Source organism: Periophthalmus magnuspinnatus, chromosome 7 (assembly GCF_009829125.3).
Source record: "Periophthalmus magnuspinnatus isolate fPerMag1 chromosome 7, fPerMag1.2.pri, whole genome shotgun sequence".
Lineage (NCBI taxonomy): Eukaryota > Metazoa > Chordata > Actinopteri > Gobiiformes > Gobiidae > Periophthalmus > Periophthalmus magnuspinnatus.
This window is the reverse complement of record NC_047132.1, coordinates 7138165-7154634: the sequence shown is the minus strand read 5'-3', so window position 1 is coordinate 7154634 and position 16470 is coordinate 7138165. Positions and strand designations below refer to the sequence as shown.

Sequence of the window (16470 nt, the reverse complement as noted above, 5' to 3'; positions counted from 1 at the left end):
AGGTCAAAGAAGACACAGAAATGATCAGACAGAGCAACATCCACTACATTGACATTTGAAATATTTACTCCTTTTGTAATGAGCAGGTCCAGAGTGTGTCCTCTGTTGTGAGTGGGCTCACTGACATGCTGAATCAGACCAAAGGTTTCAAGGACAGAACTGAGGTCTTTAGCATTTCTGTCAAACACATTATCCACATGTACAATGAAATCACCTGTAATGACTATACCATCAAAGTCGACTGAAAGCATGTCAATAAAATCTTCTGTAAAACTCAGACAGTGCTGGGGAGGTTTGTATATGACTAAGTAGAGTATAGAGGGTGATACACACACCTCCGCCCTTTTTGTTTGTTTGTATTTCAGATTCAAATTTGAAGTTGGGTGGAATTGATTCCACTAGAATTGCATTACCTGTGTTATTGTTGAGCTATACTTTGGTTAAAAGCATAAAGTCAAGTGTGATAGAAATTTAAGTATAGTCATGTTGTGTATTTAAAAAGTATTTGATCTGTGTCAGTCTGCCAGACCCAGACCAGACATTAACATGTGTGAAGGCTCTGTCTCCATCCCACAGGAAACTCGCTGTTGTTCTACCTGTCTAAGTGTAAAAGTTCATTATCATATGGGTGTGAAACAAAAGTCACTCTGCTTTGAAATGTACGTAGCATTGTCATTCTGGTACAAAATAGTCAGAGCTCAGATGCTCAGGGTGGGTGGTTGGTTGGGTTGTTGAGACTTGGACTTAGACGGAGAGGGGAACTGGGGGAGAGGCCGGGCGGCTACCAGTCTGTGGCCAGGGCAGGCCTGGGCCCTGTCCTGTCTGTATCTGCTGCAACAAACAATAAACCTTTTTTCCTGTATTTCAAAACTCACCGAGCTTCATAAATGGATTACTTTTCATCTAGAACTGTAATTATTCCACAACACAAGATTAAAAGAAGAAATAAAATCATTAATTAAAAATGATTTGTTACATAAAGATCTGGCATTGAGCACAGCAAGTTTCAGATTAGTTTCAGTAGGACTGGATGTTATCTTCTTACAGGGAATGTAAACTAAATGTCTCTGATTGGACAGTCTAACTGTCCTTCTGTTAATCAGTCTATGTGGTGTAACTGCAGATGTAGCTCTATCACAGGGCCTCAGCCTGATATTACCTTTATTGTGACTGTCCTGGGACATAAACATAAAATAAGTTTAGTATTCAACTCTAGTGAACTTTTAGCATTGAGTAACTGCTTCAGCCTTGCACAGGTTAACCATTGTAGTGAAGCTTGTGACTACAGGCAGTTTACAACCCAAACAAACATCTGGAGGAATTTATAACTTTAGGCTCTTCTGTTTATTTACACTGGGGCCCATGTGACATTCACTCTTAAGTTAAAGCAATTTAAGAGAACAGCAATGGCAGAATAACAACAGTAAGGGTATGTGATCTTTTTTACATTGTAATGTAATAAAATGTCTAGTAACATGTTGAATACATTTTTGTATGTGACTTTTAAAGCTAGCATCCGTAAGTTAATTTGTTTTGCTTTTTTAGTAGATGCAGATGTGAAACCTGTCCCCTTGCCCTCACCTGGCCTTTGTGCAGGTTCACCTGTGCTCTCTGGTCTTCTGTCAGGTCAAAGCTGGCACACTGTCAGACTGCAGCATGATGTATTTGGCATCTAGAATGGCCAGTATAATTATGGATAGTAGCTTTAATGTGCTGCAGTTGGAAATAAGGGTAGGCTGCAAGGAGTTGAAATTAAATTAAATGAAGCCTTTATTTCAAGTTTCAGAAATCACAATAAAATACACATTCATTGGTCAGTGTCCAGGCACAAACATAAAATCGTTATTTGAGGTGTAATTGCATTTAAAAAATATGTCCCAAAGCAGCAGGTTCTGATTATTATTCACAAATATTACATTACATATTATTGTAAATTACATTATATTCATTGTAACTTTACTATAGGCATTTCAGACTGTATAGAAATCACTTGTACATTGTACACTTGTACTTGTACATTGCCTACTAGGATTTGCATTATACAGTATAATTTCAGTTTCATTTCATTTGAATAAACAACTGTTCTAGTAAAATGCCATTTGTGCTCATAGGTCCAGATCTTTTTTGAGTACAACACAATGTAACAATGTAAAGACCAAACCAGGGCTAAACCAGGATTTAGCCTGAGAGCAGGTCTTCTCTCCCCTAGTTCTGATGGACGTGATTGACCGGCAGATTAGCCGATCAGAGAAGAGCATGGTTCATCCTTTGGTTCGAGTATAAAAGAAAAAAAAAATCACACAGACAAAGCACTAAAAGCTGTTGATCAAGAGAAGAAGTTATCTATTTTGTTCTTAATGACAAAATGATCCAAAACATCCTTGCATTTGAACTGAAAGTAGGTGGGACTAGCTTGCCAGGCAAAGATTTAACTAGGAAGTGTAGTCTCAACCAGGTCCAAACCAGGACTAAACCAGGTCTACATCAGGTCTAAACTAGGTCTAAACTAGGACTACAGTCAGTATTAACATGAAGAACCTTACTATTTAAGAAGTATGCCCTTGTGGTCTTATTTAGTTGTCCATGTGCATCATTTACATCACTTTTCCTATGTCGTCTCCCATCCATTAATGTCCCATTTTTTTCTTAAGTTGGGTCCATATGTCCTTTAGTGTCAGACCATTTCACAGTCGCTCCTACCCCTCCTTCAGAGTGTAGTGTTTCAATCAGAGCGTAGTGTTTTGGATGGGTGAGAGCTTGATGCTGGTGGCTCCTGCAGTGGAGTTGATGGGATGGGCCCATTCTGGATATGAGCTCAGATCAAACATAAAGCAGCCCCACGTGTTCACGGCCAGAGACACACACAGGATGCCCAGGATGTTCATGATGAAGCCTGTCTTCACCTGGAGGGACATAGGAGACACATAGGAGACACGTTACATTATAGTAAAATATCAATCATTCAGGCAGCCTGCACCCTGAACTCGACCAACCAAAGCAGTGAAATCTGGGCCTGCGTGGACCAATTCAGGTTTATCTGTAGCTCAGCTCTAAATAATACACAAGAAATTTGTGCACTTCTCTTTCTATTTGCTGTTGTTAAATTGGCTCTTGCAGACATGGCTGGATATTAACCTTTTGTGTGTGTCACTCAAGGTGTCACAACACAGCTTTGTACTGCTCTGACCCACACAGACAATGGCACTATGTGCACTATGAGGATGGATGAAATGCTCTACCTGCTGAGCAAAAACGATGGACAAAGTAAGAATAGGATTTGAACAGACCATATCTTTTATTCGGAGATGTCCTGAAGCAAAAGCGATCGAGTTTGGAGGAGTGGACACTGGAAGCATGAAGGCATAGGAGCAGCCCACAGTGGCAGGTAACATGAAGTAGAGCGGGTTCACAGAGACAAGGATAGCCTGAAAAAACAATAACATTAAGCACAATAAGTAAGTAAATAAGTAAACTTTTTTAGTTCAGTAACAGCCAGATGTAGATGTAACAAACCACGTGGGATTAGACTATTATTATTATCATTATTATTATTATTAGACTAGATAGAGTTATCCCTATAGTTTCACCAGTTCAGCGATGACAGGTAAAAAGATGATGATGGTGGCTGTGTTGGAGGCAAACTCGGTGAAGCAGGCAAGGAAGGCCGTGATGAGCATGACTGCGGCAGCCGGAGGGACCTGTGCCAGAGGCTGGAGGTGAGCCCCAATCCAAGAGGCCAGACCAGACTCCTGACAAACAACACAAGACACAGGGCTCACTCAATACAGAAGACTCCGGAAGCAATGTTCACAAAAGAGAGGACAGAAACAAGAGAGAGACTTTGGACAGTGCTGAGATGTAACTAAATACATATAGTGAAAATACATATTCAGAATACTCATTTTACCTAATTCTATTCCAGTAGTTACCCTTTCATTTGGTGGTTTTCACAAGACAGCTATAGAATACAATATCAATATCAGTTCTGCAGTTTTAAACAGGAGGACAATCATTCCATTTCTATTATCAATAATTTGAGATCAATATTTTGGTTTACAATGAACACAATATAAAATAATGTTCTCCTTATATTATATTTCAATACAAAGTTCTTGAATGTTTTATGATTAGGCGCAACTTTTGTTTACCTCACAGGCCTTGGCCATAGCAAAGCCTCCTCCCAGCAGCAGAATAATGTTCCAGGGAACAGAATCCTGAGCTTTTTTCCAGGACAAAAGAGGAACGTACGGTGTGTTGGAAGCTGAGCAGAAATGAGACAAAGGAAAGATTTACACATTGGATAAAGACAGCGTCCGACACAGTTTGTAAATAATGACCACTCTGAACCCTGTGCCCCCCTCTGTTTGTTTGGTCAGCTGCTCAGACCAAACATGGCTCCTCTCTCATGCCGTAGATAGAACTCGGAATTTTGAAAGTCCCATAATCTACTAGTTTAAATCCTGGTTCAATAAGACCTGATTTAATCCTGGGTTAGTAATTGTTTATTCCTGTTAAGACTTGATTTAGTCCGGCCTCATTCAGGTCTGACCATGTACTGGTGTAGTCCTGGTTCAGTGAAGGTTATGTTTCTACTAGTTTAGACCAAAATTAGTCCTGGTTTAGCCCTAGTTTAGACCTGGTTTAGTCCTAGTTTAGACCTGGTTTAGTCCTAGTTTAGACCTGGTTTAGACATTTTGGCTGGATTAGTTCTTGTTTAGTCCTAGTTCAGTCAATTTTAGTCCAAAGTTAATCTTGGTCTAGATCTGGTCTAGCTCTGACCCACTACTGGTTTAGTCAAGGTTAAGTTACGACTAGTCTGGTTCAGGCCTAGTTTAGACATGTCTTAGTTCTGTTTAGTCACAGTTCAAATTGTGCTTTAGTCCTAGTTTAATCTGTGTTTAGTCCTGGTTCAATTTGTTAGTATTTAATCCTATGTTAATCCCGGTTAACACTTGGTTTGGTCCTGCCTCAGTGCTGGTTTAGACCACACACGCACGCACACGCACGGACGCACGCATGCACACACCCACCCACCCACACACACACACACACACACCCCCACACACACACACACGCGCGCGCACACAGTAAACCTCCAGAGATTACAGTTATCACAAACAGAGTATTGTAGTCTAATCTACATCATTAACATTCTCTGGATTATTTCTAGTATTTAATGCTGGACTAACATGACCCAAAAGTTACTATATTTCTGTAAAATTTGTAATTGTGTCATTTAATTAATTTTTAGTGAAAAAACAAGGTTAGGGGGTACAAAAACAAAACCAGGACTATGCCTGGTCTAAACCATTGAGACTTAACAAACAGACTCTTGAGAACTAAACCCTGAAATCACTGATCTAGTGCATCATTAATTACTATTCATTAATTAGATAGATTAGTTTTATTACCATGAGGGTCAAACCACCAGCGCAGAGAGGGTTTCTGAGACGGGAAAAAGAAGAGTATGGACACAATAATGACGCCAGTGACTGCATCTGAAACATAGCTAAAAAGCAGAGTTATAAAAATATTAGTCATAGTACAATGGATTTATATAGTGCCTTTCCAGACACCCAGAGCACGTAATATTATGTTATTCATTCAACAAACTACTACTGTAACCAGAGCTGTCCTGGGAGAGACTGATGGAAACAAGGCTGCCAATCTGAACCATCAGCCCTCCGACAACCACCAACATTCATACTAGGAAAAGTGAGTGAAGAGATATGCCTAAGAATATATAACAGTATGCACTAGAGCCAGTGGTATTCCTTGCAGTCTCTCATCCAAGTATTAACCAGGCCAAACCCTGCTTAGCTTCCGAGGTCAGATGAGATTGGGCATTCTCAAAGTGGTATGGCCAAGTTGGCAAAACCCAACCAGAAAGACTGTATTTCCTACATCTTGTTTCCTGTTTGTAACTGTCAGTCAATCACGTTTCAAATCATTCATAGCAATACATTCTTTCTCCCCTCTAACTTTCTATCTTTTCAGCTTTGGGGGCTCACTGTGCATACACAAGGAGCTTTACAATGCACTATTCACTCGTTCCCCAGTCCACAATATCGTCACGTTTAGCCTATTTTGTTGCCATAGTTGCCTTGGGACTGACGGATGTGAAATGGCAGCCAATCTGAGATAACTTCCAAGCAGACAGCCGCATACACATATATATGGGTGGAGTGTCTTGCCCAGGGACACGACAACATGACACACTGGTTAGAGCTGGAATTGAACCATCAACCCCCAACTTTGTGGTCACAATCTCAAATTACAGCACAAGCAGACTTACCCCTTTTTAAAAAACACAGCCCAACCAGTGACAAACTTAGGATCTCTTGTGAAAAGGAGAACCGCAAATAGTACAAAAAAGAAAGAGATCGCTCCTTCTGCAAAACTGAAAAAGAGGAGAAAAAGTGAGTGAAAATGTAGAGGAAAGGTATTCACGGAGGCTACGGCAGATCTGAAGACATACAGGAGTCCTCACTTTATGGGCCCGAGCTTTTTGTAATCTTCCATGATCATGGCTTTGGCTCTGGCCTCTGCTTTCGCCCTGTGGTCCTCCCTTTTAAAACACAACCTGCAAGAAAAGATTGGAAAAACGTACATTAGGTTTGAAAATACACCGGATTTATATTGTAGTAAAATCATTCAACAAGTCGACCCAACCATCGTTACAAAACTATATAGTACAAATGCGGAAAATGCTACCAAACTAATTAGGCTATATCAAATTTGTGGTTTTAATGATTAGTTTGTTCTGACAATGAATAGGTAAACATGCTTTTTTTTGTTTTTAATTGCATCACTTAATAAGTATATAAATATTAACCATGAAATATTAAAGGAATTGCATTCTACCTAGCAACAGACCTTCAGTTTAAAATTATGAGCTCATTAAAAAGTTATGACATGAACTGAAACTACTGAACTATTGAACATTACCTTGTGTTGAGTCCTCCATAGAGAAATGCAATCCAGAGCCACCCCACGAACAGGAAGAGCAGCATGAGCGGGAAGGCAAAGGCGAACCACGAACCAAAGTTTATCAGGTCACAGTCTGGGAAGTAACTGCAAAACAGGGATATGTACAAATACTGTTGATATTTTTACTACTACAACTACCGCTTTCTAGCTAAACACTAACTACTGCAACAACTCCCACTGACTTACTTAATATAAATAATACTGCTACTCGGAATGGCAAAGTTAAATTATACAAGTATGTCATAATATCAGAGGTGGAGAATGGGCAATGAATAAAAGTGTTTTGCCAATAACTTTTTACCTTTTAAAGTTAAATGTGTTTACTACATTATATTATGAGAAATCTATTGTGATAGAAATGTATGGGTGTTTATGTCCTAGGATGTTTTTGTGTAAATGCGACATGTGCTACCTGCCCAAAAACCCACATCAGACAGTGACTTTTGTGAAGAAGCTCAGCAGACACTGTCTCCACCCCTCAGGAAACACTATGTTATCTGTCTTCAAGTATAAAAATTGAGTAATAAGTCACTCTGCTTTTATCTGTGTGAAGATTCACTGCACTGGTGTAAATACTCAGAGCATTTATGTATTCTATCAGTATTTTCTACAATTCCGTGTCTGATTTAGTAAAAAATGTAAGTATGATTTGAGTAGTTTTGTATTTCAATTGCTATTTTGCAGCTGATGTCATCAACATATCCTGGGGGTGTGATGCTAACTGTAGGCTCTGCTCTGTCTGTTAATCTGAGTTTTATTTTAACACAATCTGACCAGAAATAACTGACTTAGCTGGAACTACAACATGCAGTGTTTCCCATTAATACAGGTGACTATGGAAGTCCCCCCATAGTCTATAATTCTCCCACATACTCTAAAATAAACCACTATTTTAGGTATAACTAAATTAGACTTTGTTCCTCTTTACATTATCACAAACTACAGGTCAAAAATAACAGCTTAAAGACTAAATACAGGCAGTAAGTGACATTTATACTCACACTGAATTTATACACTGAATCATATGCAAGCATTCAGATAAAAATAATTTGTGCCGCCACAGTCGTAACAAAATCTATAGGAAATAATGTCAAATAATGTTACTGTTATAAGTCACTAGCATTAGTCAACATGCTTGTATTGATCACAGGCTCCAAAATATGTGTTTATATCCATTTGGTATTTTTTCTTGAGTTTTCAGACAATCTTAAACTTTTTTAGTAGGTGTGGCTGATGTGTGCATTGTGTCACAGTGGTAACTGCGTAAAGTCACTGCGGAGTATCAGCAGTAACACAGTTCTTTGTCCCGTTACCTCTTGAGCTGTCCGATGAGGATGAGGTTTGGCGCGGTGCCAGTCAAAGTGGCGGTCCCCCCGATACTGGCGGCGTACGGGATACAGATGAGGAAGCCTTTCCAAACTTGGAGCTGGTACTGTGCCTCGGACTGGATCTCCTCCGCACTCCTTGTGTCTGGAGGCTCAGGTGCATCCTCTCTGTAAAAACAAAAAACAAAACATAAATTTCAACTGTGTTAAAAATGTAAAAAATGTTCCTGGAGATCTTGTTGTCTTACATATCCATTGACAGTATTTGTTTTTCTGATGGCAGGGAGGGAAGCGAATGCAGCTTAGTGGAGTGAGCTGAAAAAGACATCATGTAGTAAAAGTGGGTTAAAATTTAAGGGTTAAAGACCTTTGGTACATTGAATGCTCCACTTAAGCAACATCTGTGTCAATAATCAATTAGTGAATGAATATTGTCTAACTTTGTGGGATTACATATTAAAGACACAAGTGAAACATTATGTTCTGTGCTCATGTGCGGACAGAGATCGCCATAAGGTACAGTACTGGTTTAAGCCTTACGTATTATAGTGTGGTAAAAGTATATTAAATGTGGTGTATTGTAAATTTAAATATAATTGGAGGCTATATTTAGGTATAGTTGAAATTGCTTTGAAAGTGCACTGTGAAACCTTTCTGGTGGAGGGTTAATCACCTGCTTGTCTCCATGGAGATGCTGTTCCTTATCTATTTGCATGGAGACAAGTGGGTGACACCACCAGGCCAAGTCACAGACAAGTCAGATCTGTGGAGAGGCAAGCCCGCTCTCTGTAAGAAGATTTTTCAGGGCATTTTTTAGGAATAAATAAACCTGTAATTCATGAAATAGATAGATGATAGATGAGCTTTAATGCCATACTGTTGAATATTCCTGTTAAAGCAATACTATCTCTATGGAGACTTGCACCCCACCAGAAAAGTTACATAGTACAATTTTAATAATTTATCTTACTTTAAGCGCAGTTTAGCTTGTCAATGTAACAAGTTGTAATTCATTTAAAAGAGGATCTCACTGCACTTGAAATGTAGCAAAAAATAGCACAATTAAGTGGAAAAGCATGTTAGTTAACCGTTTAGACTAGGGCTGTCGATTAACAAACTTGAAAAAAATGTAAAAATGTTCCCCACAAGTGCAAATAAAAATTACATAGATCCAAAATAGAATCCAAAATGGGTCCAAAATATGATGATTCATCTCTCATTTATTAAACAATCAATATAATGACGATTGTGACAGGGCTAACAGTTTGCATGTGCCCATACTTGATCTTGATTTTAGCACATTTAGCTGATCAAGGGGGGAAAAATCCAGCGGAACTATCTAGTACAAATAAAAGCTACATTAACCAATATTGGGCCCAAATTATTCTTATTAATCTCTTAGTTATTAAACAATCAATGAGTATGATATTGTGACCTAACAGAATACCGTCTGCGTCTGTCTCCTCTTTGTCAGTGCACTTGCGTTTGAGCTTCTCCAAGTCTCCAAACAGACTCTCCAGGATGGCGTTAGCGATTGGAAGCATCATGGCAGTCGTGGCGGTGTTACTGAGCCACATGGAGAGGAAGGATGAGGTCAGCATCATCCCCAGAATCAACCTAATGTTTGGGTGAAAAAGTAGTATGTAAATCAGCAATAATAATCTTACATTTTATTGATTAGGCGCTTTATAGTTATTAACAAACATAAAACAAAACAAAAATCATACAAAAATCACAACTCGATTGTTTTTATCCTCAAAAACAGCCCCATTCCAAGCTATGCCATGTATTTTTATTATGATTTGTAAGGTTGCTCAGTGTCCCTCTCTGCACATTCTGTTACAAAAGCTGCTTCAACCTCCATTCACCAGTGTCTTGCTCAAAGATACAAAAAAGTATGCAGTGCCAGTAGTAGGATTTACAATTGAGGTTTTTCAGTTGATAGGAGTTGCAAAGTTACATATTTCTATTACAACAACTTTGGTAATCCCAAATCCAAAGCAGAATTTGTGATGCGTTGTGCAAAACTTAAAATTCTTTGTCAAATTGACAGTTTCTCATGAAACTATTATATTTTTTGTATTTTTGTAATTTTTATTGGTTATGTGATGGATCAGTCAATGTGTCTGAAATTAAAGATAGTGTACGTAGCCTGCGCTCTTGGTTTTAAAAGAAGTAGAATAGAAGTTTTTCTCAGTATATGGACAGTATATATTGCTGCAGCAGAGGCACTGATTAATGACTGGCTGCAGGTGCTGAAGTTTAGGTTAGACTACTACAACGTCCTGTTCACTGGCCTCTCCAAACAAGCATTAAGACAGCTGCGGTACATCCAGAACGTTTCTGATCAGGTCCTGACTAGAACCAGGAAGTACTTCACACATGCGTCCTGTGCTCAGGTCTCTGGCTCCTGTGGCTCAGAGAATAGACTTTAAAGCAGCTCTGCTTGTGAACAAGTCTCTCCATGGACCAGCACCAAAGAACATCTCCCACATGTCAGAGCCATCTGAACCATCTCACACTCTGAGGAATTCAGGGACTGGCCTCCTGCTGGTGCCCAGACTCAGGACTAAACAATCAAGGGACAAGCAAGGGAATCAGAGTTTCAGTTTTGTGCAGCTAAAACCTGGAACAGCGGCAATCCCCGAACCCGGTGGTGGACACCGGAAGTAAGGGATGCTGTCAAGCTGAAGAAGGAGTCCTATCGAGCCTTGTTGGCTTGTGGGACTCCTGAGGCAGCTGATGAGTACCGGCGGGGTAAGCGTTCTGCGGCTCGGGCAGTCACAGAGGCAAAAACTCGGGGTTGGGAGGAGTTCGGGGAGGCCATGGAGGAGGACTATCGGACGGCCTCAAAGAGATTCTGGCAAACTGTCCGACGCCTCAGGAGGGGGAAGCAGTGCTTCACCAACACTGTTTACAGTGCGGGTGGAGAGCTGCTGACCTCGACTGGGGATGTTGTCGGGCGGTGGAAGGAATACTTTGAGGATCTCCTCAATCCCACTGTCATGTCTTCCGAGGAGGAAGCAGAAACTGGGGACCCGGAGGCGGACTCGTCCATCACCCTGGCTGAAGTCACTGAGGTGGTTGGCAAGCTCCTCGGTGGCAAGGCTCCGGGGGTGGACGAGATCCATCCTGAGTACCTCAGGTCTCTGGATGTTGTGGGGCTGTCTTGGTTGACACATCTCTGCAACATCACGTGGCGGTCGGGGACAGTACCTGTGGAATGCAGACCGGGGTGGTGGTCCCTCTGTATAAGAAGGGGGACCGGAGGGTGTGTTCCAATTACAGGGGACTCATACTTCTCAGCCTTCCCGGTAAGGTCTATTCCAGGGTACTGGAGAGGAGAATCCGACCGATAGTCGAACCTCGGATTCAGGAGGAGCAGTGTGGTTTTCGTCCTGGTCGCGGAACACTGGACCAGCTCTATACTCTCCATCAGGTCCTTGAGGGTTCATGGGAGTATGCCCAACCAGTCCACATGTGTTTTGTGGATCTGGAGAAGGCATTCGACCGTGTCCCTCGTGGTGTCCTTTGGGGGGTGCTCTGGGAGTATGGGGTCCGGGGCTCTTTGCTAAGGGCTGTCCGGTCCCTGTATGACCAGAGCAGGAGCTGTGTTCGCATTGCCGGCAGTAAGTCAGACCTGTTCCCGGCGCATGTTGGACTCTGCCAGGGCTGCCCTTTGTCACCGGTTCTGTTCATTATATTTATGGACAGAATTTCTAGGCGCAGCCAGGGGCCGGAGGGGGTCTGGTTTGGGAACCGCAGGATTTCATCTCTGCTGTTTGCGGATGATGTTCTCCTGATGGCTTCTTCGAGCCAGGACCTGCAGCAGGCACTGGGGTGGTTTGCAGCCGAGTGTGAAGCGGCTGGGATGAGAATCAGCTCCTCCAAATCCGAGGCCATGGTTCTCGACCGGAAAAAGGTGGTTTGCCCTCTCCGGGTGGGTGGTGAGTCTCTGCCTCAAGTGGAGGAGTTCAAGTATCTCGGGGTCTTGTTCACGAGTGAGGGAAGGATGGAGTGTGAGATTGACAGGTGGATCGGTGCAGCGTCTGCAGTGATGCGGTCGCTGTATCGGTCCGTTGTGGTAAAGAAGGAGCTGAGCCCAAAGGCAAAGCTCTCGATTTACCGGTCAATCTACGTTCCTACCCTCACCTATGGTCATGAGCTCTGGGTAATGACCGAAAGGACAAGGTCGCAGATACAAGCGGCTGAAATGTGTTTCCTCTGCAGGGTGGCTGGGTGCACCCTTAGGGATAGGGTGAGGAGCTCGGTCACACGGGAGGAGCTCGGAGTAGAGCCGCTGCTCCTACACGTCGAGAGGAACCAGTTGAGGTGGCTCGGGCATCTGCTTAGGATGCCTCCTGGATGCCTCCCTAGGGAGGTGTTCTGGGCATGTCTCACCGGGAGGAGGCCCCAGGGAAGACCCAGGACACGCTGGAGGGACTATGTCTCTCGGCTGGACTGGGAACGCCTTGGGGTCCCACTGGAGGAGCTGGAGGACGTGTCCGGGGTGAGGGAAGTCTGGGAGTCCCTACTTAGACTGCTCTCCCCGCGACCCGGCCCCGGATAAGCGGAAGAAAATGGATGGATGGAAGGATGTTTGTATTATGATATTAATGTCTTTCTTATTTTGTAAGGCTCTTTGAATTACTTTGTGTGCGAATTGTGCTATACAAATAAACTCGCCTTTCCTTGCCTAGGTAGTGAGGATTCAGATCAGAGTCCTTTTAGGTTACTGGATATTAGGACTGGCAACCCAGATGTGAGGCCTTTCTGATTGGATGATCATCTTGAGAACAAGAACACCACATTGTAGCATAAACAATAGGCCATCACGTCCAATGTTTTCGTAATTAAGAATAAATCTGCAGTGCAGTTGTTATTAGTAAGAGCAATATTTGAATGGACCATGTTTACCTCATTTCTGGGAACGCAGTTAGAATAAAAATCTTACATATGATTCCATTAAAAAAGTGACATTTCTCACCAGGCGGGCTGAACTCCAACAATGCTCAGGACTTTCAGAGCGATTCTTCGGTGCAGACCCCATTCTTCGATGGATGACGCCATCACTAGCCCGCTCAGGAACAAGAAGTTAGTCTCCAGGAAGTACTGAGGGCACACTTTTTTGGATGGAAGGATTCCCAGAGTGGGAAACAAGCATACGGGAAGCATCGCAGTGACCGCCAAAGGAAGGGCCTCTGTGCACCAGAAAGTAGCCATCAAAACCACCACATATAAGCATTTTCCCTCCTGAAACATGAGAAAGAAAGATTAAATAATACACAGTTATACTTCAGTTATATAACATAACTTTTACTTAAGTTAAAGTTTTGGTTACTCTTCCCACGGTGAGTAAAATGTCTTACCCAATGACACTAGGGATCTCAAAACTGTAAGAAATCTCTATGTATCTGACCCAAACTGCACTCACAAACAAAACAACCATTTAAATAACCAGGAAGCAATGTATTTATATAAAGACAGATTCAGCTAGTTAATTGTGACTTTACTCTGCCTTTTTACATATAAATACCAAAAAATACCAAATCTTCAGGTAACTCACACACGTACTTCTCCTTTCTGCTGCTATATAAATGCACTTTCACTAGAACATGATGACAGACTAAAATATATACCCCCTAACAAATATGAGAAACCCATGCATGTGTGTGTGTGTGTGTTTGTGTGTTGGGGTGTGTGTGTGTGGGTGTGTGTGTTTGTGTGTTGGGGTGTGTCTAAACCACAGGGTTAGCAATTTGTTGTTGTTTTTTTTTACATCACAAGATATTTAGTTGTTTGCAGAGGAGTCTCATATTATGCGCAATATTTTTCTGTGGAATATGTAGCTCATCAGAGGAATGTTCTGAGTGATGACATTGATCTTCATGAGTTAAAGATGCACTATGTAACTTACTATGTTGCTATGTATCTCTCCATGGAGTTGCCATTGTTTTACCTGGAATGTTCCACAGTATTATTCAATTGATGTTTGTATTTGTGGCAGCAGTGACTCAGTGGGTGAGAGTTCACCCTCCAGCCTAAACGTCAGCCTGATTCAGTCCCAGCCCAGACTGGGTACATGCTGTTGTGTCCTTCAGCAAGACACTTTGCTCGGTGTTTATGTATGTGGTGTGTTTGTGTGTTCTGGGTCAGTGATTCTCTTTGCAGCTGTGGCCACCATCACCAGATATGGAATGAATGGGAATGCAATGAAAAGGTCTTTGAGAAAACACAAAAGAGAGCTAGGCGTAGATAAAAGCTAGGCATAGATAAATCAAATGTGTTGTAGGCTTGTTGGATGAGAAATTAAAAATCTTCAACCAAAACCCAAGTTTGACAATGTTCTACACATTGCATATTGTTACTACGGCAAATAAAAAAATAAACATAAAATATATAATTATAACGCTACCATAAATCCTGTTTTGTCAGCCTATTATCAGTAATTTATCAGTAGTTTCTAGCTCTACACGGCCAAATTTGTGTGCTGGATATTTCAATTATAGCCTTAATTAAAGCTTCACTCTGTAACTTGGAGGTTCTGCCACTTGGTTGTCTCCACGGAGATCTTATTACTCACAGAATGCATGTCTTTCAAGCTATTTCTCTCTGAACAATAAGAAACAAACCTCCAACTGGATAAATGCGAGGTAAATTTAGTATCCATAGAAACAAGGAGGTAGGGGACCCCCTCCAGAAAATGTACATAGAGCAGCTTTAATTGCGCCTGATTCGGCCTATAGTTTAGGCCTGTTAATTTCAGAGCCTACTTTACAACAAAATCTCCATTTCAGCCTAAAAGATTATCCAGAAGTCTACTGGTCAAGAATAGTTGCAACACATGAACCCAAAAATGCACCTTAAGTTTATTTGGCTTTGCGTCAACAAGAATTTATCAAGCCAGTCACTTTGCATTTTATTACTTAACAATTCCCCGCTTACCTTCTCTGGCAACGCAAAAATGAGCGGCAGAAACAGTAGCGGAGTGATAACCAGGATGAGTTGCTTGTGGACGCACCACAGCTTTTTGGTCAGGGCCGATACCTCCATGATCTTCCGCGGGACCTGCGCGCTCTGCCGTGGGGGAGAGGAGTCCAGTGTGTCGGGGGCGGCCCGGAGGGAGCACTTTGAAGCCTGGAAGTGTGGCCTGAGAGAAGATTAACCACATACTCGCTGCTGGTTAACTCCTCACTCACACGGCGCTGTCAAATATTTAAACGGGACAGAGGACGGGACAGAGGACGGGCCTTCTGTGCGCGTTATACTCTACAAACACTGGTAGTTTTTCATCTAATTTTAACACAAGAAAACTACACATATTTATTGGAAAAACTGCGCAAAATTGAGCCAGTTAAGAAGACAGAGGCATATGTGGTAGACAGCCCTTGTGTCAAACTGAAGGCCCGCGGGCCAAATGTGGCCCTCCACATAATTGTATGTGGTCCTCAACAGGGTAAATTATTTTATTTTATTTATTCATTTCAGGGAATATTAATCGACATTTCTGTAAATATGCCAGAATTAGCCAAAGGCTATTTTTCATCCGTCATCCCTTGACAGCAGATACTGTCCACCTAAAAACACCTAAAAACAAGAGTAAAAATTACAATACAGTAAATACATCGAAGATAGTCGAGAAATATATAGACTCTTACATAAAATGGCAGACTCACAACAATCATTCAACTACACACCACCACTCATAAAGAAAGCACATACATACCACACATGACAATCGCACACAGATGGAGGGCAAGAGCAGGGGGCAGTGACAGTGGATAAAGTCAGTGTTCACAGATCTGGTTTGCAATTAGCCATTGTTTTAACTGTACTTTAAAGGTGTGGTAAGTGTTAGCGGATCTGATGGTTGTGGGTGTGAGGTTCCAGTCTGAGGCAGCACGAACAGAAAAAGCTGTTTGCCCAAAGGAACTTTTCCTGAGGGGGATGATGCAGTCTCCTCGTGCTGCTCCTCTAGTTCTACTGTAGCTGGTGGTTCTGATGGAGATAAACTGACTGAGTGGTGGAGATGATAGACCGTGAATGATTTTATAGATTAGGCAGAGATTAGAGTATTTGATCATGTTATCCAGGCTGAGTAAATGGTGTTTTTGGAGTATTGGACAGTGGTGAAAATGGTTTGGTTTTTTATCCA

The 16470-nt window shown here is 41.8% G+C and overlaps 1 protein-coding gene across 1 annotated transcript; it reads right to left on the bottom strand.

Moving 5' to 3' along the window:
- Positions 1-2514: 2514 nt before the first annotated feature.
- On the bottom strand, positions 2515-15426 carry slc13a3 (solute carrier family 13 member 3). The gene is made up of 13 exons (XM_055222979.1): positions 15261-15426; positions 13303-13568; positions 9751-9932; positions 8564-8630; positions 8304-8483; positions 6949-7074; positions 6491-6583; positions 6296-6400; positions 5412-5509; positions 4149-4261; positions 3588-3749; positions 3288-3425; positions 2515-2903 (listed from the first exon to the last, which is right to left on the bottom strand). The coding sequence occupies exons 1-13, from the start codon at positions 15366-15368 to the stop codon at positions 2727-2729; spliced, it is 1815 nt and encodes a 604-aa protein (XP_055078954.1). The 5' UTR covers positions 15369-15426; the 3' UTR covers positions 2515-2726.
- Positions 15427-16470: the final 1044 nt, after the last annotated feature.